We start from the raw sequence: 10,479 nt of genomic DNA, 5'->3' as shown, positions 1-10,479 counted from the left end.
CTGGAGGACCGGCGAGGGGCTGTTTGAGTTGCCGGCTGGCGGGCCGCTGCGGGCGACTCTCTTCCGCCCCTTTGGCGCTGAGGGGCGGGCCGTGGGGTCGCTGGGCCGCCGGCGGGCGGGCCTCCCGGGCCCGGCGGGCTCACGTGACCGACGCGGGCTCCGGAGCGGCGGCCGCACTCGGGAGGCGGCGGTGACCGCGGACGGGGAGGTAGCAGCTCGGCGAGGGACGTCCGGCTGCCCTCTCGGACTGTCGCGGCGGAGGCGGAAAATGGCGGAGGCTTCGGCGGCCGGGACTGACGCGGGCGCCACTGTGGCTGCACACCGTTTTTTCTGCCACTTTTGCAAGGGCGAGGTCAGCCCCAAACTACCGGTAAGAGCCCCATGTCCTCTGGGCTATGGCATCCGCATTGATTCTTGGCCCCTTAGGTATCGAAACCGGGTCTTAAGCTTCTCGCTCACCCACGATCCCCTGACACCAGTGTCCCTCATACTTGCCATCCGCTGTCTCCGGTCCCTGGCCCCAAGCCTTAGGCGTCAGGGCCCTGGCTCCATAACTGCTTCCCAGCCCTATTTCCTGGACGGCTCCACCTGCCTCTCATTTGCCCTCCATCTTTTTGTCTTCTTTTTCTAGACCTTCTTTTTGACAGGTCTCTCCTCGATTTTCTTGCCCTCTCGTCCACTTCGTTTCCTTTCCACGATGATCTACTCCCGTGTATGCCTTCCGTGATTGCTTCCCACCTTCCTCTATTTCCTTTTGCACTTTTCACCAGATCCTCCCCCTCCCGCATTCTCAGTGAGGCAAAATAGCGGATTGCGGAGGAAGAGGCTTGGGAGGTAACTGGAAAGGGGATTTTGCTCCCCTGTGGTTTTCAGGGCACTTGTGAAAGTGAAAACAGCACTGCCCTGATGACTTGCAGACTGCCTGCCTCCCTGTCACTGTTGAAGGAAATGGCTTTAGGAAGAAGGCAGGACTCACTGTTTCAACTTAGTTTCTTTTGCCTATCGTGCTGCCTGCCAGTGTCCTTAGTACCGCCTCCTTAGCTCACCCCTCCCCCGTTCTCTGTTCACCGAAGAAAAAAATTCAGGACAAAATGTTGGAAACTGTTTCCTCTGACACAAGATTGGTTTTAACGAGGGTATTTGCCTGCACCCCAAACCCAGAGCAGTTTGGGGTTGGGCTATAGCTACCGTGGGAAGATCCACCAGAGTGAATGTTAATCCTACCTCGAACCCCTTGTCTTTCTAGAACTAGTTATAGTCGTTCTTTTCCTTAGAAGTGTTCTGGTTCCGTTTTAAGACAAATGACTACATAACAATTTACTTTTCTATTTATGGTGTCAGATACAGTCTGTATGTAGTTTTCTTTCATATTTGCCTCACCTGCCACTTCATAATCATAGCTCCATGGAATGCTGCCTGGTTTTGCTTGCTGTTTTCCTTGTGTGCTGATGTGCTTTCTGTCATATTTCAGTTTGGGGAAGAGCAGGTACCTTGTTTTTGTCAGCAGACATCAGAGCCTCTAGAACTCTCATCATAGAGAGGAGGCTTGGAATTCAGACTGTGTGTGTAACCAGTGACATGAATGTGATTATCTTGTGAATATTTTGGCCATAGCCCTTCTGACCTTTTATTTATTTTTTGGCAGTACTCAGGGCCTCCTGCATGAGCCACTCTTCTAGCCCTGTTTTACTGGACAGAGTCTGCCACTTTCCAGGGCAGCCTGGGACTGTGATCCTCCTACCTACCTCTCCTGCATAACTGGGATTACAGGCTTTAAACACCATACCTGGCCCAGCCCTTCTGCTCTTTGATTTGCTGTTCACTAATTTGCCTTTCAGAGGGAGAAGATTTAGTCGAAATGGCTACAATTTAGTTTATCTTTTCTTCAAAGGGATAATTTGAAGGACTTTTTAGGTGCTTTTCTAAACCTTAAATGCCTAGAGAGATTCTTGAGCTTGGCTTATTATCTGTCATGCCTTTCTTGTAAATTGAGGCCATCACAATTGGATATAACCAGGTTCTACCTTCATTCATACAGGGTTCTCTGCTGTATGTCCTGGAGGTAATATTGGAGGAATATGATGTTAAGGACCCTTCAGTTTTTTTTTTTTTGAAAGACAACACAAAACATTGAGAAAGTAACAATGTGTAGTCATACATTGCTTAAGGATTTGGACAAATTCTGAGAAATGCATTGTTAGGCGGTTTTATCCCTGTGCAAATATCTTAAGAGTGTACATACACGAATTAAGATTGGTACAATGTCACTCGGCAATATAATTTTTTTGTTTTGTTTTGTGGTTCTAGGGATCAAACCCAGGGCCCTGTACATGCTAGGCAAACACTCTACCACAGAGCTATGTCCTCAGCCCTTCATTTTTTTTTAAATTGTTTGTTCATTTGACTGAAGGGTTATATAGTGCCTGGCAGTAAAGTGAATGAAGATAATGTGCTTTCAATTTTAGAAAGGGATAATATGGTAGCATTGGTACCATTGGGGAAGGTGTGACAGATGAAGTAGGATTTAAATTGAGTTTTGAGGATAGGTAGAATTCAGATTGAGACTATCCAAGACCATGAGGCAGCAAAAGAATGTGGGTTGAACATTCTTGAAGAAGGGAGAACATTTAGTAAATCATCATTGTCTTTTTTTTAAACTGACAAGTAAAATTGAATATATTTATTGCTTATAATACGAAGTTTGCTTTATGTATATTGTGGTATGGCCCAATCAAATTTTTTTTTTTTTTTTTTGTGGTACTGGTGTTTGAACCCAGGACCTCGTCCTTGCTAAGCAGGCACTCTGTTACTTGAGCCACTCCACCAGCCCTCAATCAAACTATTTGACATACATGTTACCTCATATTTTTCTGTAGTGAGAACACTTAAAATCTACTGTTGTAGCGATTTTTAAATTATATGATATATTGCTGTTAACTGTAGTCACCATAATGTTCAGTAGAAAATTATTGTTACACATTTTTAGGAAAAGGTGCAGTGAGATCAGAGTTACAGTTTTGACTTATAAATGAACCAGTGAGTTTCATTTTATTTCATGGCCATTTCTATATACTCAGTAATAGGCAGTTACCTTGAAAATATTGGTTATAAGAATGACCAGGTCAGTTAAGTGTCTTTTTCAGTTCAAATTTGTCTCTGCTACTGAAAAACCAAGTCAAATACTGGTAATATGATCTGCATATGATCTGTCTGTCTTTATATAGGACAGCATTGGAAAGCTTTTTTATAGATGAATTTTAATGTAAATGTGAGATTCCTTTACTATAAGTGCCTAGCATGTAGTAGACATAAACTAGATGAATGATACAGGAAATCTAGCCATTCTTGAGGATAGCCAGACCCAGCTTATAAAGTTTTTCCTTTTCTTGATGGAATTTGCACTGTAGAGGGTACTTACTCTTGTGATAGTTGCATCTGTGTGGATGCATCTATATATATATATATAGCAGCTGCTTATTAAATATGTTTTGATTGAGTAATGGATTGAACATCCAATAGCTTTTTTTGTGGAACTGGGGATTGAACTCAGGGCCTCACTCTTGCTACCATTTGAGTCATGCCCCCAGCCCCCCAATAGTTGTATTTCTAAAGTAATGACTAGTGGTTTGAGATCTTTACCTAAAGCTGCATAGTGATACAAAATTTATCTGTTATTTTTGAACATAAAGTGTCAGTAAGTGTATTCCCTGAAAGATCTAGAAATAAGAAATGTGTTTTCTTATGGATGGAAGCCATTCTAGCCTTGAAATTCTATTGATAGACATACATTGGGGAAACTTACAGGACTTTTTCAGTATGAGGAAGAAAAAAATCTTAAATTTACCACACTGAAATTCCTTGACTTTTTGGGGGGGAAGGGAATAAGTATCAAGTGGATACTTTGTGTATCTTATGTTTTGTTGGCTTTTTATGACCTTTTCTTTTGTTCTGGGAAAGGATACTAAGATCTTTCAGGTAACAATTGATAAGAAGAGGAAAGATTGGGTTGCTTCTTTTTCTCCATAATCAAATTAAAAGGGGAGTAAGAGTAAGAAGTGTGGATGCTGGTTTTATTTAATCTCTCCACAGCTTAATAGTGAGCAATAAAGGAGATGGCTTAGAGTAGTAGGTTCCTATTGGGGGCAGTTTTGCTCTCTAAGGGACATTTGGCTCTGTCTGTAGACTTTGTTTTGAGACAGCCTCTCTTGTAGCTTTGGCTGTCCTGGAACTTGCTATGTAGCCCAGTCTGGTCCTGAACTCGTTGTGATCCTCTTGCCTCAACTTCCTGAGTGGTAGGATTACAGGCGTGCACCACTATGCCTGGCTGTAGACATTTTTTGATTGTCACAACTGGGGGTTGGGGAGAAGGATTGCAGCTGTCACCTAGTAAGTAGAAACTGGAAATGCTGCTAACATGCTACAGTGCACAGGACAGCACATCACAGCAATGAACTATTTGGCCCCAAGTTTTCAGAATGCTGAGATTGAGAAACCCTGTCTTCTTGAGCTTTTTTTTTTTTTTTTTTCCTGTTGTAGCTGTGATTTCTAATTTTGGGATCCTGATGAGAATTTTCAGTAAGATAATTGAGACCATTATAAGTTTAGCCAAAGCCCTCATGGGAGGGAGGGATTGTTTAGAACAGGGACTGGTGCTCAGTAATTAGTGGCTGCAGTATATGTTGGGGTCACTTTCCTTGTAGTTAGTGAGACCAGAGGAATTGGATCACTCATTTCAAGTTACACACTATAGGGCAACCTTTAAAAGTATCCAATTTTTTTTGTCAAGTCAGGAATTGAGTTAGTAATACTGCATATAAAACGGCTAGAAATTCTAGTTTGAAGACAAAACAAAAAAAGGAGACAATCCTTGTTAGTTTTTCTGTAGTTCCCTTATCACTCTTCCGAGATTTCATGAGCTCATGAGATTTTTGGGCTTAAACGTTTAGTTTTTTCAAATTCTTTGTTCAGAGAGTGGATTGAAGTTATCAATCATTCCTTTAGTACTAATTCTGGAGCTGAGTCAGCTGACCTCTCAATTTTCCGTGGTAATCCCCACTGTAAAATGATACTTAGGTGTACTTGAATGAACATTCTGAGGAATGGAGCTATGTAATCCTGATTAAATGGTAGTGTAAGAATGATGAACAATCCTTATTTTTAGAAAAATAGAGCTTTTATTTAAATAGGAGTATTTTAGATTGTTCTTACAGTTTCAAATACAGAAGTTTGGGTTAGGCACTAGAAGATTTTTCTAAGGTTTTTTTTTTAATTCAGTTGTTAGCAGTTCGAAGTTTTTTAGAGGTCCCCAGATGCATATGTGTAAGACTAAAGTTTGTCAGCTCTCTTGATTTTAAACCAGGAAAACTTTTCTTGTGTGATAAGTAGACTCTGGGGCCTCTTTTCTCAAATGGATCAGTTTTCCTTGAAAACCTGTTAAAGCTGGGCATAGTGGCTTACACCTGTAATCCTAGCACTTCAGAGGCCGAGACAGGAGGATCAAAAGTTCAAGGCCAGCATGGGCTACTTATCATGACCCTGTTTAGAGAGACCCTGTAACAAAAACACAACAGAAAACCTATTAATATACAGTATTGTGTTCTCTTTATTTTGATATTGTGCAGATTTGAATAGACTTTAAACATGTAGAACCATTTTCCAACAAAGGGTTCATTATGTTTACTTTTCATCATGATGAGAAATTACATTCTCAAAAGAAAAAAATTTCCATAGCTACATACTTTTTTCTGTCTTTTCTTGTATTACCTGAGTCCTGCAGGTATCCTACAATGATGCTGTTTTTCTAGGCTGGTGGTTCTCAAACTTCTTAGACCCAGTGCCTTCTCTGTATTGCTATTTTTTTTTTCATTGGTATTGGAACAGTGTCTGGTACATGTAGGCATTCATTATTTGTTTAATGAAGGAGTTGTAATTTGCAATTTTTTTCTTCTTACCATTTTCTGCTTTTGTACCAGTTGAAAATGATGAGAGTACCAGTGTTCATAAAAAAGTTCAAAACTGTAGACTAATGAATAAAAAGTTGACTCAAAGCAGTAGTCTGATGGACCACTTACCAAGCAGCAGGTGCTCTACTGCTTAACACACACCTTCAGCCCTTTGTGTTCTGGTTATTTGGAAATAGGGTCTTGCTTTTTGCCCTGGCTGGCCTGGACTATGATCCTATTTTATGTTTCCCGCTTTATCTGAGATGATAAACTCATGCCACTGTGTTCAGCTGTTGGTTGAGATGGAGTCTTTAGAACTGTTTGCCTGGGCTGGCCTGGAACTGTGATCCTCAAGATCTCAGCCTCCTAAGTAGGTAGGATTACAGGCATGAGCCACCAGTGTTCTGTGCATTTTTACTATATTATGAGACCTTGTAAGTAAAGGAGACTTCCTGTGGTTACATGCCCTTCAGAATAGCTAATTGACCTTTTAAGCAAAGTTATTCATTAATCATTTCTATCTGAATTTGGTGAATGTAACTTCTATGCTAGTGGAACTTCCTAATTTAAGTAGTAGTATGAATACTTTTACTCTCAGACGCTTATAAACTGTTGGTTAACCTAATTTTGCATTTATAGTTCTAGTTACTGGTCCTAATTTTGTAATATGGTAACTAATCTTTAATCTTTAGAAGCATTAGTGTACCTACTTAAGAAAAGTTAGGTTGAAGAATGGAAATTTTGTAGCTTAACATTACTTACTTGGATTGCTGATAGAATGTGAAAATTATAGCCAGGCATTATTACTTATTTGCATTGCTGATAGAATATGAAAATTATTCGGGTGCCTTTGGATTGCTGATAGAATGTGAAAATTATTTGGGCACTGGTGGCTCATGCTTGTAATCCTAGCAACTGAGGAGGCAGAGATCAGGAGGATTATCGGTTGAAGCCAGCCCCAGGGGAATAGTTCATGAGACCCTATCTTGAAAAACTCATCACAGATAAGGGCTGGTGGAGTGGCTCAAGCGGTAAGCATGCCTAGTAAGTGTGAGGTCCTGAGTTCAAACCCCTGTGCCACCAAAAAAAAAAAAAGTAAAAACTATTTAAATGACATATAACATTTACTTTCTGTTTAATAACATGTAAAAGGCAGGTTCAGAAAATTAGCTTTCTGTGCTAGTTTTGATTTGTGTAGTTTATATTAAAAAGTAATTAGAACATACATGAGATATGTTTAATCTGCAGCACCACAGGACTGGAGTGTGTGTCTCAAGTGGTAGAACACTTGCCTAGTAAGCAAAAGGTCCTGAGTTCAATTCTGCCAAAAAAAAAAAATTGCAGTCCTCAGTGAGAGACACACACACACATCACATACATACACACACACACACACACACACACACACACACACACACACTCATAGAGAGGCATGAATAGAAGTAATCTAAAAAGTGGGAATCATAAAATGTTTAATTTTCTAAAATTTGCAACCTTACTTTATTAATATACTAATTGATTGGTTTATTGTTCTCTACCAAGTATAGGTGCTGATTCATTGAGACTTATTCAACATTATATACTAGCATCCTGTTTTGATATACATTTAGTATTAGATGGATAGATTCAGAATTCCTAAGGGTTTTTTTTTCCCCCTCCAAAGGTTTTTAATAAGGTTGACAATATAATGTAGGTTTATCTTATCCTGCAATATTTGTGCTACAAAAGGGTTCCAGATGAATGTCTGTGTCTGTTCCTAAAGACAGAGTCTCGATATTTCTTTGGGTACACACACACTCTTTGTATTTGTGAAATGTAACACTTTGAAGTTAGTATTTGGTTGTAACATTAAAATAATAGGCACTACTAGATCTTGCAGTGATAACAGTAGTCTGTTTGCATTCATTCAGTGACTTTATTGGTGCCTACTATATTCTAGGAGTTGTTCTAGGTACTTGGGCTACATTCAGAAAGAAGCAGAGTCAGAAAATGACAAAAATGAGTAGTACAATTACGTTTTAAGTATTTTCTCCTTTTGATTTTGTATTTAAACATTAAAATAATTTAGATATGTCAGAAATAGACTAAATGCCTTTTTGACCATTTTAGGTCTGAGATTTGCTTAAAAGTGGTAGGTAAGGGCTTTAAGATTAAACAAATTATAGCTTCAAGTTGTAGAACTGACCATTAGTTCTTATTTTGCAACTGTTAATCAGCCCTTTTATGCTGGTTTGCCACGTGAAGAGGGATGAGGGGGGTTCCCTTGGATTCCCAGTTTCTACAAGAAATTGCAGGTACTTGAGATCCACACACGTGAAAAAACCTTTATGGTGTCTCATACATAAGGAGTCTCCCATGGTGGAAGATTCAGCAAGGATTTATTTTAGTGTAACAGATTAAAGTAGGGAGAAGAGGAGGAAAAGGGGAGAAACATTTCTTATTCCCCACACAGGAAATTGGAGTAAAGACTCCAAATGGTGTGGCTTTTTTTGGCAATACTGGGGTTTGAACTGAAGGTTTCACACTTACTAGGTAGGTACTCTATTGCTCTGGTTATTTTGGAGATAGAGTCTTGCTTTTTTGCCCAGGTTGGCCTGGACCATGATCCTCCTGCTTTATGTTTCCTGCTATAGCTGGGATGATAGGCATGTACACTATGCCTAGCTTTTTTCTGTTGAGATGGCATCACATGAACTTTTTACCTGGGCAAAATCTTGGCCTCCCAAGTAGCTAGGATTACAGGCATGAGCCACCAGTGCCTATTGACTAGCAACCCCTAATGATCAGACAATGGATCTGGTTGCCCAGGATGGATGGTGTTTATTATTTTAAGATACGGAGATGTGATCAAAATACAGAAACAATAGGTGAGTGTTAAGACTTCTTTGCCAGACATGCCTTTCTTTCTTTCTGTTTCTGTCTCCTCAAGGATTCCTGGAGCTTTTTTTTTTTTTTTTCCAGTGCTGGGGCTTGAACTCAGGGCCTTCACCTTGAGCCACTCCACTAGCCCTATCTTTATGAAGGGTTTTTTGAGATAGGGTCTCACGAAGTATTTGCCCGGGCTGGCTTTGAATTTCTGTCCTCCTAATCTGTGCCTCCTGAGTAGCTAGGATTATAGGTGTGAGCCACCAGTGCCCAGTAAACATAACCAAATTAAAAAAAAAAATTTTTTGGTGGTATTGGGGTTTGAACTCAGGGCATCATGCTTACTAGGAAGGCACTACCACTGGAGCTACTCCACCAGCTCCCTGCAGCTTCTTAACATCTCAACGGGGAAGGCACATCTGTATCTCCCTATCCTTGTAACTTAACAACTACAAGGAGGTTATATAGAGAGAGTTTGCTGCTATTTGATTTTAGTTCTTACTTCTTGGTTCTAATGTCTGAGTCTGGCCCTTTTAATATTTTAATTTCCCTGTCTCCTCGTCTATCTTGCCTTGGTTTTATTTATTTTATTCTATATAAATATAGAATATAGCACTGTAGGAAAAAAATTTTCTTTTAGCTTTTATACATGGGCAGCATGATGTTGTTTAATATACATAGTGAAATGATTACCAGTCCAGCTTTGTTTGGCTTCAGATTCATTACTCTTAATCACTTAGGCTGCTCTGAAACACTTTTCAGTTTTTATTTTGAGGCTGAGTATCTAAAACTAGAATATTCAGAGAAGTTCATTTTATGTGCTTTTACTTCACCAATTACTAGAATGTAGTTAATGAAAGTGTGATTTTTTTTTAAAATAAAGTATGTACTTGTAAGTGATTTCAGTGACTTTTTTGTCCCAGGTTATTTTACTTCTGTGTGGTGCTTAGTACATACAGCTTAGAATGTGTTTCCTGAGTTAGTGAATGTTGTCATTTTATGAAAGAAGATTCTCTTTGCCTAAATGAAAGTAAGAGAATAAATTTAGACTCTGAACTACTATGGTACATATCAGACCTAAAGATTTATTATTATTATTATTATTATTATTCGGATCATTTATCATTTTCTGTCTATGCAACTGGGTTCCACTTCCTGCTGCCTTTTGTATAAATAAGCAAAAACAATATCTTTTCTGGCTATATTTTGTTGAATGAAGTTCAGTTTTTCTCTAATTAGTCCTTATAGTTTAGTCTGTTTTTTTTTTCCTTAAAGTATTTGGCTTATTGTGCATCTTTGATCAAGCTTATCTCTAGTAGTGCTTTGTCCTGTGACCTGTGACCTGATTTTCTGCCTTGGTACACAATGAACTAAAAAAGATTGGTTCATTATACACATTCTTGTTTGTAGTCCCTGATAATGTTAATATGTTAGTGTTCAGTCATGGCCTGGAATGAAGGAATAAAATATTGAAGGTTGTGAATGTTACTGTTTTTAGAGAATGACACCAGAAATCAAGGCAATTTTATTGGCCTGGAACTGAATCATTCTCTTCAAACAGTTGTTTAAATTGTATAGTTATCCATTAAGAGCTTCCTGCATGCTAGGCAAGTGCTCTACCACTGAACTATGTTCCCATCCACTTAGGTTGTCTGGTTTTAAAAATCTGTTT

At 39.4% G+C, this 10,479-nt stretch overlaps 1 protein-coding gene across 2 annotated transcripts in view; it reads left to right on the top strand.

The window, feature by feature from the left end:
• Positions 1–121: 121 nt before the first annotated feature.
• The window catches only part of Rnf115 (ring finger protein 115), a 79,274-nt gene continuing 68,916 nt past the window's right edge, over positions 122–10,479 (top strand). The window contains exon 1 of one of the 2 annotated variants that reach the window (XM_074050607.1): positions 122–370. In XM_074050607.1, the coding sequence (XP_073906708.1) occupies positions 269–370 (102 nt within the window). In that variant the 5' untranslated portion in view covers positions 122–268. The remainder of the gene's footprint in view (positions 371–10,479) is intronic. The other variant, XM_074050608.1, reaches the window with a different exon arrangement.

Source organism: Castor canadensis, chromosome 12 (genome assembly GCF_047511655.1).
Source record: "Castor canadensis chromosome 12, mCasCan1.hap1v2, whole genome shotgun sequence".
Taxonomy (NCBI): domain Eukaryota; kingdom Metazoa; phylum Chordata; class Mammalia; order Rodentia; family Castoridae; genus Castor; species Castor canadensis.
This window is presented reverse-complemented; position numbering and strand designations above follow the sequence as displayed.